Raw genomic sequence first — 23,170 nt, 5'->3', positions numbered from 1 at the left:
GGTCTTTCCCCATCTCCCACCATAGTCCCAGTGAAGCCAAGCCCTACATACGGTTCGTCATATTTCCCCGTCTTAGCTTTTGGGATACTTAACGTTTGTCTCATTATCTCCGTCTCTCTCCTCCTCTCTTTTTCATCCCTTTTAAATATTTTTCCATGGTGTCTCTTAAGGGTTTGTTATCTGCACTTCCTGTCTCCTGCTCTGTGCTGTGTGCTATTGTTCCGTGCAAAAATCCCCTACTCCCCACGGCAAATAAAAGCATGTTCCCTGGGATCACGTGCCTCCCCTAGCATTGCTCACACCCTCCAGGGGGGGGGGGGCTGCCCCACTATTTAAGAAGCACTGCATTACGCCAATCACCACAGTTGTTAAGAGAGTCACAACGGCCGTTAGGCAAATCTGGCTTTCCCATTGACTGTGTTGATCCAAAAGATTGCCGATGGGGAAATCATGTGACCCCCGGAGGCCATGGCAACCATCATAAATGCCAGTCTGTGGCCAGGATGTCTGAATTAGGATCATGGGGATACCATAATGGTCATCTGGAAAAACTTTGACTTTTTCATCACAGTTCTACCTTTGGTTGCTAAACAAATGGTTGTATGTTGATACATTGTATGATACATTGGCCTCCATCTTATGATAGATTGGCGTCCGTCTTTCTTAACTGGAGAGATCGAGAGATTGTCTTCTTCTTGTCTCAGGATGGTCCAAGCTAGAGAAATCAGATTGGGAGTGTAGCTTTAGGGAAGAGGTCCTCTCAAATTCCTGGTCGAAGGACCCGGCTTTTTGGTAGAATATGGAAAGGTCTTCTAGCCCAACCATCTGGGACTCGCTTGAGAAGGTCTTGTGTGTCTCCTTCTGGAAACAGGCCAAAGTCAGGTCTCTCTGTTGCTTTCTTCTGCAGATCGAAGACCTCTCTCAACAGGTCCACAAAGCGGCAGCAGAGAAGTTCAAAGTTCCTGTGGAGCACTCGCCCTTGATCACTGAAGCAGCTCCAGCCCTCACTATTAAGGAGGAGAGTGAGGAAGAGGAGGAGGTAAGGAGATCCAGATGTCAGCCTTCTCTGGACTTGAGCTGGAGGTGGAAAGGAGGGAAGGCCAAGAGGAAGGACAACCTTCATGATGTCCTCCTAGGAGGTCCAAGGGAGGTAGACTACTCAGGAGCCAGGCTATTTCCCCTCTTTCTTTCATTATAGCTTTCTTTTCCCCCTCTTTTTGTCTTTATTTTTCTCCCTTTATCCCTTCCTCTTTCTTTCCTTCCTTATTTTTCTTTTTTCATTTCATTCCTTCATTCCATCATCCATCCTTCATCCCACCCTTTCTTTTTCTTTCTTTCTTTCTTTCTTTCTTTTTCTTTCCTTCCTTCCCTCTCCCTCTCTTTCTTTCTTTCTTTCTTTCTTTCTTTCTTTCTTTCTTCTTTCTTTCTCTCTTTTCCTTGCCTGTCTTTCTACCTGCATTTATTTATGTATTTTCTCCCTCCCTCCCTCGCTTCCCAGGTGGACGAAACGGGTCTGGAGGTGAGAGATATCGAATTAGTCATGGCTCAGGCCAACGTCTCCCGCCCTAAAGCCGTCCGAGCCCTTCGGCACAACAACAACGACATTGTCAATGCCATCATGGTAAGTGTTTGAGGGCAGCCACCTCTCCTCTGCTGGGGTGGAACATAACCTGGATTCCCAGAAGGAAAGGAGAGGGAGGGAGGGGGAAAAGACCCCCAAGTTGTGTGATTGAGAGGAAGAGAATCTACAAGGCTCTTTCCCACAAATTCCCAGAGTGTATCCTTAATGAGTCAAATACAGGCAGTCCTCGACTTATGACGGTTCAGTTAGCGACCGTTCAAGGAAAGGTACTTAGGACTGTTTCCCCCACTCACGGCTGACGCAGCGTCTCTGCAGTTACAAGATCAAAACTTGGGCGCTTGGCCACTGAGTTGTATTTTTGACGGTCACAACATCCCTGGGAGGGGTGGGATCACGTGATACCCCTTTTACAACTTTCTGACCAGCAAAGTCAAGGCGGATGCCAAATTCACTTAAGAAACATGTCACTAACTTAACAACTGCTGTGATTCACTTAACAAGTTTGGCAGGAAGGTCATAAAATGGGACAAAACTCACAATAAATATCTCACTTAGTGACACAAAGGACTACCAATAGAATAGAATAGAATAGAATAGGATTACACATATATATTGGTATGGTACATTACGGTCTCTGCTCACAGTCGCTCATGCCCTTATCACCTCGAGGTTTGACTACTGCAATGCTCTCTATATGGGGCTACCTTTGAAAAGTGTTCGGAAACTACAAATTGTGCAGAATGGAGCCACGCGAGCAGTCATGGGCTTGCGCAGGTATGCCCATGTCTCTCCAGCACTCCGTGGTCTGCACTGGCTGCCAGTTGGTTTCCGGTCCCAATTCAAAGTGTTGGTTATGACCTATAAAGTCTATATGGCATGGAAGCAGATTACCTGTGGGACTACCTTCTGTCGCACAAATCCAGTTAGGTCCCGCAGAGTTGGCCTTCTCCAGGTCCCATGAACTAGACAATTTCACTTGGTAGGGCCTAGGGGAAGAGTCTTCTCTGTGGGGGCCCGGCCCTCTGGAATCAACTCTCCCCAGAGATTCACACTGCCCCCACCCTCCTCGCCTTTCGTAAGAACTTGAAAACATATTTATGCCGTCAGGCTTGGGGTCATTAGACCCCAGCCTCTGGCCAGTGAATGTGTAGGATGCTGTTGCATGTCTGAAATGTTTGATTTTTAAATGCTTAGCTTTTAAAAACATTTTAAATTAATTATTTCTGTTAATTGGATTTACAGGTGTTTTATATACAGTGAACCCTCGATCATCGCGAGGGTTCCGTTCCAGGAACCCACGCGATGATCGATTTTTAGCGAAGTAGCGGTGCGGAAGTAAAAACACCATCTGCGCGTGCGCAGATGGTGTTTTTGCTTCCACTGCCGCCCGCCCTTCGCCCGCCCACCCCGTTGCTCGCGCCCAGGCTCGCGCGCGCTGCCCGCCCGCCCACGCTGTTGCCGGCTCCGCTTCCCAGCTGGGAGGCGGAGGTGAGGTTTCCCGCGCGCACGGGCTTTCCCCAGCAACGCGCGCAGAGCTAGGGTGTCCCCAGGCTCGCGCGCCGCCGCCCGCCCACCCACGCTGTTGCCGGCTCCGCTTCCCAGCTGGGAGGCGGAGGTGAGGTTTCCCCAAGCGCGCGCGCTTTCCCCAGCAACGCGCGCGCGCTGGGAAGCAGAGCAAGGGTGTCCCCAGGCTCGCGCGAGTCGCCCGCCCACCCACGCTGTTGCCGGCTCCGCTTCCCAGCTGGGAGGCGGAGGTGAGGTGTCCCCAAGCGCGCGCGCTTTCCCCAGCAACGCGCGCGCGCTGGGAAGCAGAGCAAGGGTGTCCCCAGGCTCGCGCGAGTCGCCCGCCCACCCACGCTGTTGCCGGCTCCGCTTCCCAGCTGGGAGGCGGAGGTGAGGTGTCCCCAAGCGCGCGCGCTTTCCCCAGCAACGCGCGCGCGCTGGGAAGCAGAGCAAGGGTGTCCCCAGGCTCGCGCGAGTCGCCCGCCCGCCCACGCTGTTGTCGGCTCCGCTTCCCAGCTGGGAGGCGGAGGTGGGGTTTCCCGCGCGCGTGCCGCCCGCCCGCCCACGCCGTTGCTCGCGCCGCCGCTGTCTTACCGGGGCAAGAGGGGGAAGACCCAGGGAAGCCTCTGCCCGGCGGGGAAACTCCACCATCTACGCATGCGTGGAAGGGCACGCATGCGCAGATGGTGGAGTTTACTTCCGGGTTGAAAACTCGCGATATAGCGTTTCGCAATAATCGAGATCGCGAAACTCGAGGGATCACTGTATTGTATTTTTATTGAAATGTTGTAAGCAGCCCCAAGTCCACGGAGAAGGCGGCATATAAATCAAATCAAATCAAATCAAATCAAACCAAACCAAACCAAACCAAACCAAACCAAACCAAACCAAACCAAACCAAACCAATCAATCAATCAATCAATCAATCAAGCAAGCAAGCAAGCAAGCAAGCAAGCAAGCAATAAATAAAGCAATACAATACAATACAATGCAAGTGCAATGCACTGCTATGCTATATTATTATATGTTATGTTTCATTATGCTACATTATGTTATCTTAAGTTATATTATATTATTAGTTACATTACATTATTATTAATAATATTATACAATATACAACTAGGGAGCGGCATCAGTGCTACAAGGGGGGGTTGGGGGGATGAGGAGGAGGAAGAAGAGGAGGAGGACTGTGGTGCCCTTGGTGATTTCTGAAGTGGGTGGTTTTCTTGCAGACGTCTTAAGACCCAAATACGGAATAACATCCGTGTTAGAAGGGAATGGAGTTGGGGAGAGAGGAGGAGAAGGATTGTGCTTCCTCAGACTGTTGCAGACCTTTCTCGACCCAACTAGGTAACGTCATCGGTGCTAGAACGGAGCTAGGTGGGACTTCCAACACTGATGACGTTCCCTAGTCTAGTCGGGTCATGATTGAGGTGTCGTCAAAAAACCCATCCAGTTCAGAGAGCACCAGCGACCACAGCCTTTTCCCTCCTCCTCCTGCTCCCAAACCCTCCTCCCTTCTAACATTGAAGATGTTCCCTAGTTGGACTGTGAGACGTCTGCAAGAAAACCCCCCAGCTAAAAGCACCAAGGACTCTACAGTCCTCTGTCTTCCTCTTCCTCCTTCTCTTCCTTCCTTCCAGCACAGATGATGTTACCTAGCTGGGTCATGAAACGTCTGCGAGAACTCCGCCCCTCCCTGCTTCCTAGACCTGACGCTTCTTCCCCTTCTATCTTCCAGGAGCTGACCATGTAGTGACCGGTGGGATGATGATGCCCAGCCCAGCCCGCCCAGCCCTTGCCTCAGTCCCTCCCCCACTTCTGTATAGATGCCCAGTTGCCCTTAGCCGATACAGCTGTTAGGAACTTGCAAAGATTTTACTTCTACACCAAGGATGCTCTGTCGCTCAATAAACGGTATATTCACTCCTGCTGCACCTGGGCTCCATCTCTCTATCCTTCATTGGGGAGCTGGGGGTCCGAAGCTGCTGAGTGTCAGTCCTTGACTTACAACGGTCCGTTTAACAACCATTCCAAAAGTGACAACAGCCCTGAAAAATGGGATTTAGACATAGCCAAATTAGACCCACAACATTTTCCTTTCTGGCCGTTTGGGCTTATGACGGCATTGAAAAGTGCCAAACATTCCCCACGATCGAAACCAGGAGGCATGTGCACTGACCCGCATTTATGACGGTGCCAACCTCGCATGGTCATGCGATGCCCCATTTGCGACCTTCTGGGAAAAGCAGGAAGCCGCTTTTACCTAATAACTGGATGACTAGCTTAAAGACGGCCATGATTCACATAACGACAATGGCAGGATAGCTGGTAAAATTACCTACTCTAATGCCTTGCCCAAGAGACCCTTACAGAATAACAGAATTGGAGGGCACCTGGGAGGTCATCTAGTCCAACCCTCTGCTCGAGCAGGAGATCCTCATCCTTGGAGGTCATCCAGTCCAATTCATGCCAAAACAAATCATGCCAAACCAACCTCATATCATTTTTCAACACCATAACCAAATCAGTGGACCAACACAATGTAATAGACCTCATATACTTGGACTTCAGCAAAGCTTTTGATAAAGTTGACCACAACCTCTAATCCACAAATTAGAAAAAAAACGGGGTAGGTTACAACACATGCAGATGGATAAACAATTGGCTGTCCAACCGCACGTAACGAGTTGTCCTCAATGGTTCCAAATCCACATGGAAGAAGGTAGGCAGTGGGGTACCACAGGGTTCTGTCCTGGGCCCTGTACTCTTCAATATTTTCATCAATGACCTGGACGGGGAAGTAGAATGGGAACTAATCAAATTCACAGACGACACCAAACTGGCAGGGGTAGCCAACACCCTAGAGGACAGGCTCAAAATACAGAAAGATCTAGATAGATTAACACTATGGGGCCACACTAATAACATGATGTTCAACGTTGACAAGAGCAAAGTCCTTCACCTTGGTAAAAAAAAAAACCTAGACACACATACAGCCTGGGAGAAACCCCACTTAGCAGTAGCGACTGCAAAAGAGATCTTGGAGTCTTGGTGGATAATCAACTAAACATGAGCCAGCAATGTGCAACTGGGGTCAAAAAAGCCAACACTATCCTAAGCTGCATGAACAGGGGGATACACTCCAAGACCAGGGAAGTATTAATACCACTCTACTACGCCCTGGTCAGACCACATCTGGAGTTTTTCATCCAGTTCTAGTCACCACACTTCAAAAGAGACATTGAAACTCTGGAGAAGGTGCAGAAAAGAGCAACCAAAATGATTAGAGGACTTGAAACCAAGACTTACGAAGAGAGATTGCGGGAACTGGGCATGGATAGCCTAGAGAAAAGGAGGGGCAGAGGGGACATGATAGCTGTATACAGGTATGTGAGGGGTTGCCACAGAGAGGAAGGGGCCACTCTATTCTCCAGAGCACCAGAGGGCCGGGTGAGGAACAATGGCTGGAAGCTGACCAAGGAGAGATTCAACCTAGAAGTAAGGAAGAACTTCCTGATGCTCAGTGCGATCAACCAGTGGAACAACCTGCCTGCGGAGATTGTGAACTCCCCAACTCTGGAGGAGATTGGACTGCCATTTGGCTAGGGTGCTTTATCCCAGCCATGTTTAAATTCAGTTACTGTGGATTTACCAACCACGTCTGCTGGAAGTTTGTTCCAAGCATCTACTACACAATAAAATATTTTCTCACGTCGCTTTTGATCTTTCCCCCAACTAACTTCAGATTGTGTCCCCTTGTTCTTGTGTTCACTTTCCTATTAAAAACACTTCCCTCCTGGACCTTATTTAACCCTTTAATATATTTAAATGTTTCGATCATGTCCCCCTCTTTTCCTTCTGTCCTCCAGACTCTACAGATTGAGTTCATTAAGTCTTTCCTGATAGGTTTTATGCTTAAAACGCTCCACCATTTTTTGTAGCCCGTCTTTGGACCCGTCCGATTTTGTCTATATCTTTTTGAGAGGATGATATGTGAGGAAAATAGTTGTTTGGTATAAGAAGGGAATGTTATATGTTAGTATCTAGGCACGGATGCTGTGTTTCTTTTTTATTATGTATGTTTTATGTTGGAGAAAATAAAATATATATATAACTAACCCCCCCCCCCCCCAAAAATCTACTGGGCTACTAAACCACCAGCAGTAAATAGGCAGATTAACAACCAAGGTCACTGCTTTTCTTCAAAGGAGGCAAGGGGGAAGCCACTACTCTAAAATAACCAGTAAGCAGCATAATCAGGAGCCATAATAACAGCCTTTGCTCTCCTTCCAATGGAGATAGGAGGACAGCCACTAAGGGGGACTCCCACTCCAGCACGTGACGGGCCTTGCATAGAAAAGGCAGGTTGCAAAACTGCAGGGGGGGAAAAAATGTGCAAACTGCTGTTGCTGTGCAGATTGGGGGGGGAAATGGCGGCTGCCCTGAAGTGAATCCCAAACAAAATGGCGTCCAAAGGCCTTGAGGAGAATTTTATACAATTGCTCACAAAATGTAGTTCCAGCAAGTGGTGAAATGCAAATAGAAGCAAGGGGGGGAAAAAGGGGGGGGGTTGACAATAAGAATCCCACTGCAGTAGAGAATCAGAAAACAGCATGAAAAAACCCCAGTAAAAAGGCAATGCCTCAGAGAATGGAGTTAGACCTGCCTTGGGCCCTCAAGGCCTCACATTCACCATCATCAGGCTGAAGTTTCAAGCTTCGTGCTGTTGTAAATATGGAAATTCCATATTTACAACAGCACGAAGCTTGAAACTTCAGCCTGATGATGGTGAATGTGATTTCACCGAAACGTCGCATAGACACTCAAAATATTACACGGGGCAAAACCCGAACTCAGAACAATCTACATACATATACCCGTGAAAATCTACGAAAAGGTCACAACAACTTACAGTGACAAAGACAACCTCAAAGGAACATTGTCCAAAAATCAGAAAGAAAAATAGTGAAGGAAATTCCAAGATGGATGAGAACAAAAATGACAAGGCTCAGAGAGGACTGGATTGAGCGGAATCTCAGAAAATTCAACCCAGTCCATATAGATCTGAGTCTAGAACAACCCGTCCTGGCCTCCTCTTTTGATGTGAGGGGAAAAGGCCTGTTTCTTAAAAAAGAAAAGAAAAAAGAAATATAACTCTCTTTGCAAGCCAAGCTTTCTAAATTTCACAGGATTGCTTTGTCCCTCAGAGGCTTTTTAAGTTTTTCTCGTCTATCGATTCCGGTTTGTGTCACTTTGTCGGAGAATGGAGTTGGCCTTGTGTGTTTTTGTGTGTGTCTCTGTGTTGCATGGAACGAGAAATTTGCTCAGGGTAAAATCCTCTCTGTTTTCACTGCGGCCTTCCGACCAGAAGCTGCATTGGCTTGATTTACTTAACAATGGCGGTGATTTGCTTAATGAGACTGACACGTGGAGGTCGTAGGTTTAGACATGTCTCAGCTATCTTGACAACCTTTAGAGGGATGGACATGGACTTCAAATCTCAGAATCCCCCAGTGGCATGCTTTAAGAGGGCTGGACTCCAAGTCCCAGAATTCCTCAGTCGGTGTACTTTAAGAGGGCTGGACTCCAACTCCCAGAATCCTCTAGCCAGCATGCTTTATTTGGGGAAAACCCAGTTCCCAGAATCCCCCAGTGGCATGCTTTAAGAGGGCTGGACTCCAACTCCCAGAATCCCCTGACCAGCCAGGACACTTTAAGTCCATATCACATAAACATGGCAACATTAATGAACAGCAAGGGAAGATTTTCTTACCCCCTTGAAATCCATTTCTTGCCCTTTATCCTGATTTGTTCCATCTTAACTCTGATGGAAAGTATGTGGTTTTTTCAAACCTACTCCGAGTCCCATCATCCTTAACTTTAAAAAATAAATAGTGAGATTGATGTCTGAAAATGTACTTGTGGCGTTTTGTAGCTGGCTTGGTGAAGTTAGGGCCCAAGCCCATCTATGTGGCTTATAATCATGGTCTGTGGCTCTCTTTCTTCCATAAAGCTAACTTCGTTCTTTCTTTCTCTCTTTGCTCCCTCTCTTTCTCTTTTTCCATCCTTCCCTCCCTCTTTCTCTCATTGTTTTCTCTCTCTATTTCTTTGTCATTCCCTCCCTCCTTCCCCCCTCCTTCCTTCCTTCCTTCCGTTTTTCTCTTTTTCTCTCTCTTTCTCTTCCTATCTGTTTCTTTGTTGTTTGACAAAGTTGTACAAATGTCACTCTAAACAGAAGTTATGGAAATCGACACAGATTTAAGGCAAAGAATCTGTTGCATGGATCTGTTTGGTTAGGAGAACGATCTGTTTGGTGGACTGGACAACTCCCATCCTTCCTTTCCTGGGTGAGGATGATGGGATTTGTAGTACTGCAAAGTTCTCATGTTAAGTGGGGGGAGGGAACCGTTGGTGTCTGCACCCCATGTCCCCTTGGAAGTCACAAAGAGGGGCCGGTGTGGACATGAAGTTTTATGAGGTGTCCTTGACTTACGATGAAAGCCTTGGTCCCTAAGTGAAGCAAGTTGTTAAATGAGTCACCTCTGATTTTAGGATCGCTTTCCTTGCAGTCCTTCAGACAATCAGCACTGGCTTTAAGTGGATTGTGCCATTGTGAGCGGTGCCTGATTGGACGATCCGTTGGGCCTTTGGTTGTTAAATGGAACGGGCAGTTATTCAGCGAAGCCTGCTTGGCAAGGTCAGAATGAACAGCCATGACTTGAACTTGGAATATTGCAACTGGTGTAAATACACACTGAATGCCAAAGTCGCTAAATTTGGGGGTAAAAACTTTTAATTACGTGACTGGGAGATGCTGTGACCAATGTACGGGTGAAGATGGCTGCAAGTCGTAAGCTGGAGGACCACCTGTATGGGGCGGTGGAATCGGAAGTGTGAGTTTCTTCCATTGCTCTGCCTTGAAGTCCTCCAGCCTAAGTCCGCAAGACGTTCAGAGGACCTTGGGATCGGAAAAGAAGGGAGGGCACTCCATCTGTCAGGAAATGGGGCCGTCTGGACAGTTCCAGTTTTGCTATTGGTGGGGGGGATATGCCAGTTCTTCTATGAGGATCTCCTGGTGGTGCCCCATCCCCAACCTGACAGGTGGACTCCCAGCATTCTCCAGGCAGCATGATTTAAGAGGGTTGGACTCCAACCCCCCTAATCCCCCAGTATGCTTTAAGAGAGGAGGACTTCCACTCCCAGAATCCCCCAGCCAGAATGCTTTACCCGAAAAGGACTTCCACTCCCAGAATACTCTAGCCAGCATTATTATTATTATTTTTTATAATAATAATAATAATAATAATAATAATAATTATTATTATTATTATTATTTATTAGATTTGTATGCCGCCCCTCTCCGTAGACTCGAGGCTTTAAGAGAGCATACTGAGAGGAGGACTTCCACTCCCAGAATCCCCCAGCCAGAATGCTTTAAGAGGGGAGGACTTCAACTGTCAGAATCCCCCAGTGTGTAAACTTTTAGGTGGTATCACATAAAGATAGCAACATTAGTGAACACAGGGGGAGATTTCCCCACCCTCTTCCCCCTTGAAATCCATTCACACCCTAGGACATTACATCTTGCCCCTTAACTGATGGAAAGGACGTGATTTTTCACACCTGCTGCAAGTCCCATCATCCTTAACAATAAAAAAGAAATTTTGAAATTAATGTCTGGAAATGTGGTTGTGGCTTCTTCTAGCTGGCTTGGTGTAGTTGGGACCTGAGCCCAGCTATCATGACTCATTTATCATGGTTTGTGGAGGGGGGGGGTTAGTAGGACCCCATCCCATTGGGGATCTTGGGAACAAGCTCAATTTTAAGAAAGGACGCTATCTCCTTAAGAAGCAGAGGCAGAGAACTTTAGGCCCCTCCCTCTTTCCCTCCCCATTACAAAAAAAAAAGCTGGGAGGGTCAGCCTGGTCCGAAGGAATGTGTTTGACTGGAGTAACTGCGTGACAATGGGTGCAATTCTAAGCATCCTGAGGACAGGGAAGAAAGGTAACTGGACCCACTGGTGGGGGGTGGGATATTTTGGGGGTGAGGGGTGCAAGTGGTGTTTGCAGAGAGTACGGACAAGGTGGCATCTCTGGTGTGCCTTCTAAGCTTCGGGGTTGGGATGCTTTCTCCAAGTTGAGGATGACAGGTGGCGGGGTCTGCTAGATTAAAGAAGGGTGGTATCTTTTGAGAAGGTCTGGGTTGGGTAAAGTTGAGTATGGCTTGAATGGAATAGAATTGAGTTGAGCAGGGTTCACTTGGGTCATTTAATTGAACTTAATTTATTGGACTTCTATGCTGCCGAGCCCCATAGGACTCTGGGAATGTGTAGAGTAGTTGAATTGGGTTGAGTGGGCTTGAGTTGAACTGAGTGGGCTTGAGTTGAGTAGAGCCCAGGTGGAGCAATGGTTAAAGGCTACTTTGGCTGGCTGCTAACTGCAGTTTGGCAATTCAAATCTCTCAAGCTCGACTCAGCCTTCCATCCTTATGAGGTCGGTAAAATTGTTGGGGGGTGGGATATGCCGACTCTATAAACTGCTTAGCCAGGGGGGTAAAAGCACTGTATATAAGTGCTATTTATTGCTCTTAGTTTTGTGGAGTAAGGTTGAGTAGAAATTAGTAGCATTGAGTAGGGTTGGGTTGGGCTGAGTTCGAAACTCAAGTAAAAGTCATGACTATGTTGTGTAACTTCATAATGGATGTGAGAAACACTAGCCCTCTCCTCCTTTCAAACCAAAGAGGGAATGGAGTGGGAACCAAGTTAATATTGAGGGACAAACCTGGTTTATTCTCAAGTTGAGGCTTGTTACACAGATTTAATTCTTGGAGTGATGATTTTGTTGTAAAGACACGAACAACAACTCACACCTCTGTTTGTTTGTTTGTGTGTATGTGGGGGGGGGGGATTGGAACTCAATTCCCAGACTTTTTTGCACTTGCAAGCTGAACCTCTGGACGGTGTTGGAGCTGTGGTAGGCTGGCTTAATGTGTGGCTGAAGATGGCTTTGTGGTTTGAAAAGTTGGTTGGTTGTGTTGTTGTGGAGGAAAATAGGAGGATAAATGATTATTATATGTATGCTTGCTTCCTTAAATTACTTATAAGAGTAACAAATGAGGATTTTAACAACTCCCATCCCTTTACTAAGAAGAAACCATAAATGATCAGATGTAACAAGATAAGAAGCAGCTAAAAGAAACTGTATTATAGCTTTTTAAATGCATGTAAGAAATTTGAATAATTATTTTTTATCCAGATGTTAAATGTACAGAAGGTAGCACTGGATGGATTATGAATACCCAATTCAAAATCGTTATTGTCATTAAGTGTTGTACCACATGATTCTTGACAAACGTATCTTTTTCTTTTATGTCCCCTGAGAGCATCTGCACCCAGACAAATTCCTTGTGTGTCCAATCACACTTGGCCAATAAAATTCTATTCTATTCTATTCTATTCTATTCTATTCTAAATTGTTATTATTGTATTGTATTTTAAGTTTGATGATATATTATATTGCACATGTGATTGGTGTGGAAAAAAATAAAAAAAAAACTTTTTCCTAAAAAAAGAAGAAACCACAGTTTGACAAAGTCACTGTCCAGGGGAGATGGGCCCTTTTGTGTGTGTGTGTGTGTGTGTGTGGGAGCTGGTGTGAGGGGAAGCAAAAGGGAGGGAAGGAGCTGCACAGCTGAAGAGACTTGATGCCCGGTCAAGGTCAACCACCCGAGAATATCAGATAGGTAAATGAAAACACCTGAAGATGAGATCACATGGGTTGGAGATGAGACCTTCAGCCTGGCTCCTTGGTGGGGGGGGGGTTGCCTTTTGGCTCAGATCTTTTCTTTTCTTATCTTTTTTTCTTTTTCTTTATTTCTTTCTCTCTCTTTTTTTCCTTTTTCTTTATTTCTTTCTTTTACTTTCTTTATCTTTTTTTCCTTTCTCTTTCTTGCTTTCTTTCTCTCTTTCCTTTTTCTTTTTCTTTCTTTCTTTCTTTCTCTTTCTTTCTCTCTCTCTTTCTTTTCTTCCTTCTTTTTCTTTCCTTCCTTTTTTCTCTTTCTTTCTCTTTTACTTTCTTTCCTTCTTTCTTTCTCTTTTACATTCTTTCCTTCTTTCATTCCTTCCCTTCCTCCCTCCCTTTCTTTGTTTCTTTCTTTCCCTCTCTTTTTTCTTTCTTTCTTTTTCTTCCTTCCTACCTTCTTTCCTTCTTTATTTTTCTTTCTTTCTTTCTCTTTCTTTTCTTTCTCTCTCTTTTTTCCCTCCCTCCCTCCTTTCTTTCTTTCTTTCTTTCTTTCTCTCTCTATCTTTTCTTCCTTCTTTTTTCTTTCCTTCCTTTTTTCTCTTTCTTTCTCTTTTACTTTCTTTCCTTCTTTTATTCCTTCCTTCCCTTCCTCCCTCCCTTTCTTTGTTCCTTTCTTTCTCTCTCTCTCTTTTCTTTCTTTCTTTCTTCCTCTCTCTTTCTTTTCTTTCTTTCTCTTTTCTCCCTCCCTCCTTTCTTTCTTTCTTTCTCTCTCTTTCTTTTTCTTTTCTTCCTTCTTTTTTTCCCTTCCTTTTTTCTTTTCTTTCTTTTTCTTCCTTCCTTCCTTTCTTTCTTTCTTTTTCTTCCTTCCTTCCTACCTTCTTTCCTTCTTTATTTTTTCCTTCCTTCCCTTCCTCCCTTTGTTTCTTTGTTTCTTTCTCTCTCTCTCTCTTTTCTTTCTTTCTTTCTTCTTTCTCTTTCTTTTCTTTCTCTCTCTTTTCTCCCTCCCTCCCTCCTTTATTTCTTTCTCTCTCTTTCTTTTCTTCCTTCTTTTTCATTCCTTCCTTTTTCTTTTTCTTTTTCTTTCTCTTTTACTTTCTTTCCTTCTTTCATTCATTCCTTCCTTCTCTTCCTCCCTCCCTTTCCTTGTTTCTTTCCCTCTCTCTTTTCTTCCTTCCTTTCTTTTTCTTCCTTCCTTCCTACATTCTTTCCTTCTTTATTTTTTCTTTCTTTCTTTCTTTCTTCTTTCTCTCTCTTTCTTTTCTTTCTTTCTCTTTTCTCCCTCCCTCCCTCCTTTCTTTCTTTCTTTCTTTCTTTCTTTCTCTTTCTCTCTCTCTCTTTCTTTCTTTCTTCTTTCTTTCTTTCTTTTCTTCCCTTCTCTCTCCTCCTTCCTTCCTTCCTTCTGTTTCTTTCTCTTTTTCTCTTTCTTTCTATCTCTCTATTTAATGTCTGTCTCTTTCTCTTTATTGTTTTGATGAAGTTTGAGAAACTGATACAGATTTAAGGCAAAGAAGCTGCCAGATGGATCTGTTTGGTTAAGGGAAAGGTCTGTTTTGGACAACAACTCCCATCCTATCTTTCCCGGGTGAGGATGATGGGACTTGTAGTATGACAAGGGTCTCACCTTAGGTGTGGGAGGGGACCTTTGGCGTCTTGACCCCATGTCACCTTGGAAGACACCAAGGGGCCAGTGTGGACATGAAGTTTTATGAGGAATCCTCGACTTACGATGAGACCCTTGATCGCTAAGCGAGGCAAGTTGTTAAATGAGTCACATCCGATTTTAAGATTGCTTTTCCCCACACTCTTTCAGCCAATCATCACAGTCTTTATAGGAATGGTTCTGTTTTGAGCGGCGCCTGATTGAATGACCTGTTGGTCCTTTGGTTGTTAAACAGAACAGGCAGTCATTCAGTGAAGCCCACTTGGGCAGGTCACAACAAACAACGATCACTTGAACTTGGGATGTTATAACCAACTAGTGTAAATACACACTGCTGAATTTTTAATTACATGACTGGGAGATGCTGCAGTGGTTATAAAGGCGAGAACTGGCTACAAGTCATTAGTTGGAGGACCAACCGGTAGGAGGTGGTGGAATTGGAAGTGTGGGTTTCTTCTGTTACTCTGCCTTGAAGTCCGATGGCCCTAAGTCGAGTCCCGCTCTAGACACGAGTGGCTGGGGAGGATGGGATCTGTAGTGCAAGGTTTTCGGAGTACCTCGGGATGGGAAAAGAAGGGAGGGCACTCCGTCTGTCAGGAAAAGGGGCAATTTGGAAAGTTCTAGCTTTGCTATTTGGGGTGAGGGGAGTATGTCAGATCTTCCACGAGGATCTCCTGGTGGTGCCCCATCCCCAATCCGATTCAAATTACTCGGATGCTTGGCATTGTCAAGATGGGTGGACTTCCACTCCGAGAATTCCTCAGTCGGGAGGCTTTAATAGGGCTGGACTCCAATTTCCTGAATCCTCCAGCCTGCTTTGAATCCACATCACACAAAGATGGCCCTCTTAATGGAACCTAAGTGCAAGGGGAGGGTTTGGGCAGGGGGATGCCCACAGTGTGTGAGCAAGGATGAAAAGGGGCTCCTTTTTTGTGAGGCCTGTCACAATGTCGGTCACTAAAGGAACAGTCATAAGTTGGGGGCTTGTATCACCTTTTCCAAGAGTCGAAATGGGGAAATCAGGCAGGCAGTGTGAGAAAAACCCATTTCTCTGGTTTGGGACATTGACAAGACAGGTGGGGAGGGGGCTTTGCTCACTAGGGGTCCCAAGTGGGGGGCAGCTCTAAATCTGAAGCTCACCATCCCTCAATGAGGGAGCGCCAGAGCATCAGAAGAACCCCTTCATCTTTGTGTGTGTGCGTTTGTCTCTCTCTCTCTTTCTCTTTCTCTTTTTTCTCTCTTTCTCTGTCTTTTTTGTTCTCCTTCTCTTTCCTTCCCTCCTTTTTTTCTCTTTCTCACTTTCTTTTCTCTCTCTTTCTCTATCATTCTCTGTCTCTTTCTTTTTTCAGTTTGCTTCCTTTCTGTGTGTGTTTTCTCTTTTTCTTCCTTTCTTGCTGTCTCTCTCTTTCTTCTCTCTCCCTCTCCCTCTCTTACTGTCTCTTTTCTTTTTCTTTTTGTCTCTCTCTCTCTTTCTCACTGTCTCTCTTTTCTTTCTTTCTCAGTCTCTTTTCTGCCTCCTTTCTCTTTCTTTCCTTTCTCTCTCTCTCTCCTATCTTTCTCTCTCACACTCTCTTTGCTTTTACACTGTCTTTCTCACTGTCTCTTTTTATCTCTTTCTTCCTTTCTTTTTACCTTCTTTCTCTTCCTCCCTTCCCCCCTGCCTCTGGACTTCAGCATTTCCTCATATGGCCCCCAAAAAGACCTTGATTGGGATTACAAAGCCCATCCGTGCCAGCCCGGACTCTGGATTCTGAGATATGCAGTCCATCCCACCAGGAGGATAAACAAGGGAATACAGCTCAGCTTCCTCTCCCCCCCCACAAAACTCCAAGGATTATAAAGACACAACCACGCTTTGATCTCAGTTTGCCATTTCAATGGTTTCGCATTATGGTTTGTTCCCAGGGGACTGAAATGCCACAACCGTGGCTGGCAAAGTCGGGGCTGGGCCCATTAACTAAAGGGAGTGGCTAGGAAGAGGAGAAGGAGGAAGAGGAAGGACTGGGGGGGTAGTGGGTGCTCTCTGAGCGTTGTTTTTTTTGCATACGTGTCGTGATCCAACTAGGGAACATCATCAGTGCTAGAGGTGTGTGGGGCTCTGTCTTTATGTGCAACTGCTTGCTCTGCTAGGGTTGGTGCTTGTCAAAAAACAAGGTTGCAAAAAATGATGCAATCATACGATGCCTCACTTAAAGACCAAACTGCGTACTAACCAATTTTCTGCACCCAATGATGGTTATATTGTAAGCAGAGGTCTGCTTATTTCTTTACCTTTGCTTATCCTTCTGTGGCTGATGCAGAGAGTGGTGTATACAAGATCAAGTACAAGTGGAGGCCCTTGTAAGTTCAGCTGGGGCATTCTGGGAGCTTAAAGCATTTGGGTATTTGGGCTTTTTCTCCACCTCTTGAAATCCTTCCCAAGGAGGTAGCATGATGGTCTGTCTTCCTTCCTTCCTTCCTTCCTTCCTTCCTTCCTTCCTTCCTTCTTTCCTCTTCCTTCCTTCCTCTTCCTTCCTTCCTTCCTCTTCTTTCCTCCTCTATTTTCCTCCCCTCTTTACTTTTTCTCCTTCCTCCCTCCCTTCCATCTTTCCTTCCTCCTTCCTTCATTCCCACGCACTCTCATTCTCTCCTTCCTTCCTTCTCTGTTTTTATTTGTCCATCTTTCCTGCTGCCTGCTTCCCTCTCTCATTTTCTTCTTCCCTCTCATACTTCTTTCTTTTTCTTTCCCTCTTTATTTTCCTTTCTTCTTCCCTCCTTCATGTTTCCTCCCTCCCTCCCTTCCTTCCTCTCTCTCTCTCCATTTTCTTTTTCCTGTTGCCTTTTATTTTCCTTTTATTCTCTTCCTTCCTCTTCTCTCCCTCCTTCCTTCCTGTTCTTTCCCCCTCTATTCTTCTCCCTCCCACTTCTTCTACTTTCTCTTTCTTTTTTTCTTCCTTTCTTTCTCTTTTTCTACCTTGTTCTTTTTCTGTTTGTATTCTGTCTTTCTCTTTCTGTCTCTTTGTCATTCTTTCCTTCTCTCCCTCCTCTTCCTTCCTTCCTTCTTTCTTTCTTTCTTTACTCCTTCCTTTATGTTTTTCTCTCTTTCTTTCTGTCTCCTTGTTCTCTCTCTGTCATTTTCTTTCTTTCTCTGTCTTTTTTTCTCTTTCTGTCTGTCTGTTTGTTATTTATTTATTAGATTTGTTTGCCGCCCCTCTCAGTAGACTCCTTATGTCTGTCTCTTTCTTTTTTCACACTTTTTTTATTTTTTATTTTAAAAATGTCAAATCAATGCGTGGACAAGGTGGAAACTGAGCACCGTACATTCCAACATGTATAAAACTGATCAGACTGAACATTATTATTACATTTAATCAATTTATGTATTCCTAATAACAATACACATCTATATTAATTTACAATCTATCCTCATTTAATTATTCCATCTTTTTCTCATTATTACTTTAATTTTATCCAAGTGTATACATTAATATTCTCTTTATTTCTATCACATATTCTAGCTTTTTATTACATTACCCTTTATTCTTTATTCTTTATCACACTTTTTTCTTTCTTCCCTGTCTATCTTCTAATTATGTCACCTGCCTAAAAAGAGAGAGAGAAAAAGGATGAGAGAGAAACTCAGAGCAGCAATTAAAAAAAGGAATCACCCGTCCATCATCTCTTATATCCTTGTATTTTGATTGCTGTGCTTTAAAATAAAGAGAGGAAAACGGAACAGTAGATCAGAAGAACAATTAGAATAATTATCATCTACCCACATCTCTTGTCCACTATATTATTTTAATTGCTGTGCTTTTTTTCCCTTGCCTCTCACATTTCTCTCTTAAGTTTCCATCTATATCTATTTTTTGATGTCCAATCTAAGTATTCCGCCCACCTTTACCCACTTTCTTTTTTAAAAAAAAACAACCCTTTATTGAATATATACATTTAAAAAGGCATTACAAAGTAGACAGTATACATAATATAAAAAGGAAAGGAATGAAAAAAATATAAAATCAAAGAGTAGAAAAGAAACGAAAAGATTAGAAATAGTGTTGGGCGAACCCATTGAAGTTCGGGTTCAGCGGGTTCGGACGAACTTGCCGTTGGAGTTCAGGTAGGTTCGCCAAACCCGAACCTGAATCCCAACCTCAACACCTCTGGCCCAGCGGGAAGTGAAGCGCTGGATGGGGTGCAAGCGATGGCCGGGAGCGGCCGAAATGAGAGAGAACTAGAGGCAGGGATTTTTGGTGGCTCCTGGCCATCGCCCGCTTGATGGAGCCTGACACCCCCCTTCAGCGCAAGGGGAGGGCCCTGAACTCAGAGCCCTCCCTGCCCCCCCTCCTGCCACTGCCCACTTGAAGCTGCCGGTTGGGATCCTGAAGCGCTGGAGAGGGGTGTCAGGCTCCATCAAGTGGGCAATGGCCGGGAGCCGCCGAAATGAGAGAACTAGGGGCAGGGATTTTCGGCGGCACCCGGCCATCACCCGCTTGATGGAGCCTGACAACCTCCCTCCAGCGCTTCACCTCCTGCGGGGAAAGAGGGCTCGGGTGGCAGGTGCTGCCAGGCCGGCTTTTGTGGGTCCTGGCGGGCAGCTACAAGTGGGCAATGGCCGGCAGCGGTCGAAATGAGAGAGAACTAGGGGCAGGGATTTTCGGCGGCTCTTGGCCATCACCCCCTTGAAGCTGCCCACCAGGATCATCAAAAGCCCCCGCAAAACCTGCCTCCCGAGCCCTCTTGCCTGGCAGGAGGCAAAGCGCTGGAGGGGAGGTGTCAGGCTCCATCAAGTGGGCGATGGCCGGGTGCCGCCAAAAATCCCTGCCCCTAGTTCTCTCATTTCAGCGGCTCCTGGCCATTGCCCGCTTGATGGAGCCTGACACCTCCCCTCCAGCGCTTCAGGATCCTGGCCGGCAGCTTCAAGTGGGCAGTGGGCAGGAGGGGGGACAGGGAGGGCTCTCAGTCAGAGCCCTCCCCGCCTCCCCCTCCCACCCACTGCCCGCTTGAAGCTGCTGGCCAGGATCCTGAATAGCTGGCCGTTAGAACCTGCCACCTCACCCCTCTGGCTTGGCGTGAGGTGAATCTAATAAAACAAATAAAACAAATCTAATCAATAACAATAACAATAATTGCATTCAGTTCTGGTCACCACACTTCAAAAGAGACATAGAAACTCTGGAAAAGGTGCAGAGAAGAGCAACCAAAATGAGAGAGAACTAGAAACCAAGACATACGAAGAGAGGTTCCGGGAACTGCGCATGGATAGTGTTAAATCAGTACTCGGAGACTGATTCAATTCAACAGGTTTATTTCGTTAGGCACAACAGAGGAACATCTCTCTTCAACAATCAATTACCAACAAGGGCAACAGCTAACCCGTTGCCCTATTTATACACTTCTGTTTAGGCGGGAACTTTTTTAAGACAACCGTTTAATTTTGGTGGTTCTTTCTATTCAAGCCACGTCTTAACCAATCAATGATTTTACTACTTATTTCTTTTCGGACATAACATTCCTCCCCTTTTAGCTTGGTGATTGGGTATTAGGAGTTTATCCAAGTGACGTAGTCTTGCAACCTGATTGGTGGCTTAGATGTACGTTTTGACCTGCGCAGTTCATTTTCCGGAGAGCTACCTTTGAGCCTGAAGAACTAGGGCCATCTGTGCACGGTCAGCCTGTATGGCTGTCCGAGGAGTCGGACAGTGAGCCAGAGGAGGAAGAGACTGAGTGTGAGGGGCCTACAAAGGCTATAGAACCCTCAACTGGGGGTTTGCAGCCCCTAACTGAGGATTTCCCAAGGTCTGAGGAGGAGGAAGAGGAGATAAGGGATCCAATCCTGAATGTACGGGTAAGAAGGATGTAGGGGCAGCAGGAGCAGTTGAGGAGGCTCAGAAAGGAAGTGAGCACAGCTGTGCATAGTCTGCATGCCCAGAGAGTATATAAGGGGGAGGAGTTGGAACGTGCTGTTTGCAAAAAGCCAATGTTCATGATTCCAGAGCAGAAGAGCATGTGAAGAATGTTTTTGCCTGACAAACCTTGATGCAACATTTATAGAGTTAATTATCAATTATTAATAGGATTTTATATGGAGATTTTAGTAATTTTAGCTAATTTATTGGGGGGGATTTAAATTTGATGGATAATTGGGGTGGATACGATAATATGTATGACATGAGTGATTGTTATGGGTGGGCTGGGTGGGATTTTGGTATGGATGAAACGAATGGAAATGGTGTGAATGATTTAATTAGCCTACCTGACACTGGAGAGGTGGGAGGGGAGGGGGCACCGATCTCTGGAGTGGCAGAGGGTCAGAATATCCTGGTGTTGCTGGGGAGAGGCAGATATGGCAGGAGCCACAGAGCTAGTCGTTCCAGGGGAATGTGGGGCTGCTTAATAACGGTCCCTTGTTCTGGCTCTGTGAGCCCAATCTTGGGTACTGGTGATGAGTGTAACTCTGGCCCTGGGCTCCGGTTGCTGCTACTCAATGCCAGGTCGGTAGTAAATAAATATCTCCTCATCCGGGATTTGATCCTGGATGAGGAGGCCGACCTGGCATGTGTAAATAAAACCTGGCTGTGCCCGGAGGGAGGAGTTCCTCTCTCTGAAATCTGCCCAGCTGGGTTTCAGATATGGCATCAACCTCGACCCCTGGGAAGGGGGGGAGGAGTGGCTATTATAGCCAGGGAGAGCCTTTGCCTGCGTAGACTCGTTGCTCCAGAGATTGCAGGTTGTGAGTCCCTCCTGGTGAAGTTGGACTTAGGGGTTCAGGTGGGCTTATTTCTCATGTACCTGCCTCCCAGCTGCATGTCCAAAGCCCTGCCTGTGCTACTCGAGGAGGTAGCCGGGTTGGTGGTGGGGTTCCCCAGACCTATTGTCTTGGGGGACTTTAACCTGCCATCACTCGGCAAAACCTCTGGACTGGCACAGGAGTTCATGGCCACCATGACAGCCATGGACCTGACTCACGTAGTACAGAGACCGACTCACAAGGGGGGGGCACGCACTCAACATGGTATTCCTCTCTGAGCAATTGAGTAATGGTCTGAGACTAAGGGGCTTAGAAATGTTCCCTTTGTCATGGTCGGACCATTTTCTACTACTGCTTGACTTCCTGGCTCCAATCCTTCTCCGCAGGGAGGCGGAACCGATTAGGTTGTTCCATCCCAGACGCTTAATGGACCCAGAGGGCTTTCAGAAAGCGCTTGGGGTTATTCCAGATGTACTCGTCCACAGTTTGGCAGAGTCTCTTGCTGAAGCCTGGAACAAGGCTGCAGCGGAGGCTCTTGACCGGATTGTGCCATTGCGACCTCTCCGCGGCACTAGACCCCATAGAGCTCCATGGTTCAACGAGAAGCTCCAGGACTTGAAACGCCAGAAGAGACAACTAGAGAAGCGATGGAGGAAGAGTAAGTCAGAATCCGATCGAACACTTGTAAGAGCTCATATTAAGACTTACAAAGTGGTGCTCAAGGCGGCAAGATTGCATCAGCGTAATCCCGCCTGGCCACTCTGTTTAGGGTGACCCTCTTCCTTCTTAACCAGGGGGGAGTTGGGAAGCCTTTGCAGAGTAGTGCCGAGGACTTTAACACGTTTTTTGCTGATAAAATCGCTCAGATCCAGGCAGACCTTGACTCCAATTGGATAACAGAATTGACTGACAATGAGTCAGTCGAGATGACTAGGGCCCATACTTGTCCATCTGTCTGGGAAGAGTTTGATCTGGTGACACCTGATGAAGTGGACAAGGCCATTGGAGCTGTGAGTTCTGCCACCTTTTTGCTGGATCCGTGTCCCTCCTGGCTTGTCTCGGCCAGCAGGGAGGTGATACAGAGCTGGGTCCAGGAGATTGTCAATGCTTCTTTGGGGAGGGGGTCCTTTCCATATCCCTACAAGGAGGCACTTGTGCACCCCCTCCTCAAGAAGCCTTCCCTGGACCCAGCCATTCTCAACAATTATCATCCAGTCTCCAACTTTCCCTTTATGGGGAAGGTTGTTCAGAAGGTGGTAGCACTCCAGCTCCAGCAGTCCTTGGAAGAAGCCGATTATCTAGGCCCTCAACAGTCAGGATTCAGGCCCGACTACAGCACGCAAACTGCTTTGGTCGCACTGATGGGTGATCTCTGGCGGGCCTGGAACAGGGGTTTATCCTCTGTCCTGGTGCTTCTTGACCTCTCAGCGGCTTTCGATACGGCTGGTGGGGTTGGAAGTGGGACGCACTGTTCTTCAGTGGTTCTCCTCCTACCTCTCCGGTTGGTCACAGTCAGTGTTAGTGGGGGGTCAGAGGTCGACCTCGAAGTCTCTCCCTTGTGGGGTGCCTCAGGGGTCGGTCTTCTCCCCCCTGCTATTTAATATCTACATGAAACTGCTGGGGAGATCATCCAAGGGCATGGGGTGAGGCATCATCAGTACGCCGATGATACCCAGTTTTACATCTCCACCCCATGTCCAGTCAGCAAAGCAGTGGAAGTGAATGTGCTGGTGCCTGGAGGCTGTTGGGGTCTGGATGGGTGCCAACAGACTCAAACTCAACCCTGATAAGACGGAGTGGCTGTGGGTTTTGCCTCCCAAGGACAATTCCATCTGTCTGTCTATTACCCTGGGGGGGATCACTGACCCCCTCGGAGAGGGTCTGCAACTTGGGCGTCCTCTTTGATCCACAGCTCACATTAGAGAACCATCTTTCAGCTGTGGCGAGAGGGG

General features: G+C 46.4%; 2 protein-coding genes across 2 annotated transcripts in view; both read left to right on the top strand.

Moving 5' to 3' along the window:
- The window catches only part of LOC139175746 (uncharacterized), a 30,738-nt gene extending 25,716 nt beyond the window's left edge, over nucleotides 1-5,022 (top strand). The window contains exons 7-9 of the mRNA XM_070766984.1: nucleotides 908-1,039; nucleotides 1,499-1,621; nucleotides 4,827-5,022. Of these exons, the coding sequence (XP_070623085.1) occupies nucleotides 908-1,039; nucleotides 1,499-1,621; nucleotides 4,827-4,841 (270 nt within the window). The 3' untranslated portion in view covers nucleotides 4,842-5,022. The remainder of the gene's footprint in view (nucleotides 1-907; nucleotides 1,040-1,498; nucleotides 1,622-4,826) is intronic.
- A 5,963-nt stretch (nucleotides 5,023-10,985) lies between these two features.
- LOC139175709 (uncharacterized) overlaps nucleotides 10,986-23,170 on the top strand; it is a 32,430-nt gene continuing 20,245 nt past the window's right edge. The window contains exon 1 of the mRNA XM_070766932.1: nucleotides 10,986-11,092. The gene's annotated coding sequence lies outside the window, so the exon portion shown is untranslated. The remainder of the gene's footprint in view (nucleotides 11,093-23,170) is intronic.

This window comes from Erythrolamprus reginae, chromosome Z (genome assembly GCF_031021105.1).
Source record: "Erythrolamprus reginae isolate rEryReg1 chromosome Z, rEryReg1.hap1, whole genome shotgun sequence".
Classification (NCBI taxonomy): Eukaryota; Metazoa; Chordata; class Lepidosauria; order Squamata; family Dipsadidae; genus Erythrolamprus; species Erythrolamprus reginae.
Note: the sequence above shows the minus strand (reverse complement) of the source record. Positions and strands in the feature narration are given on the sequence as shown.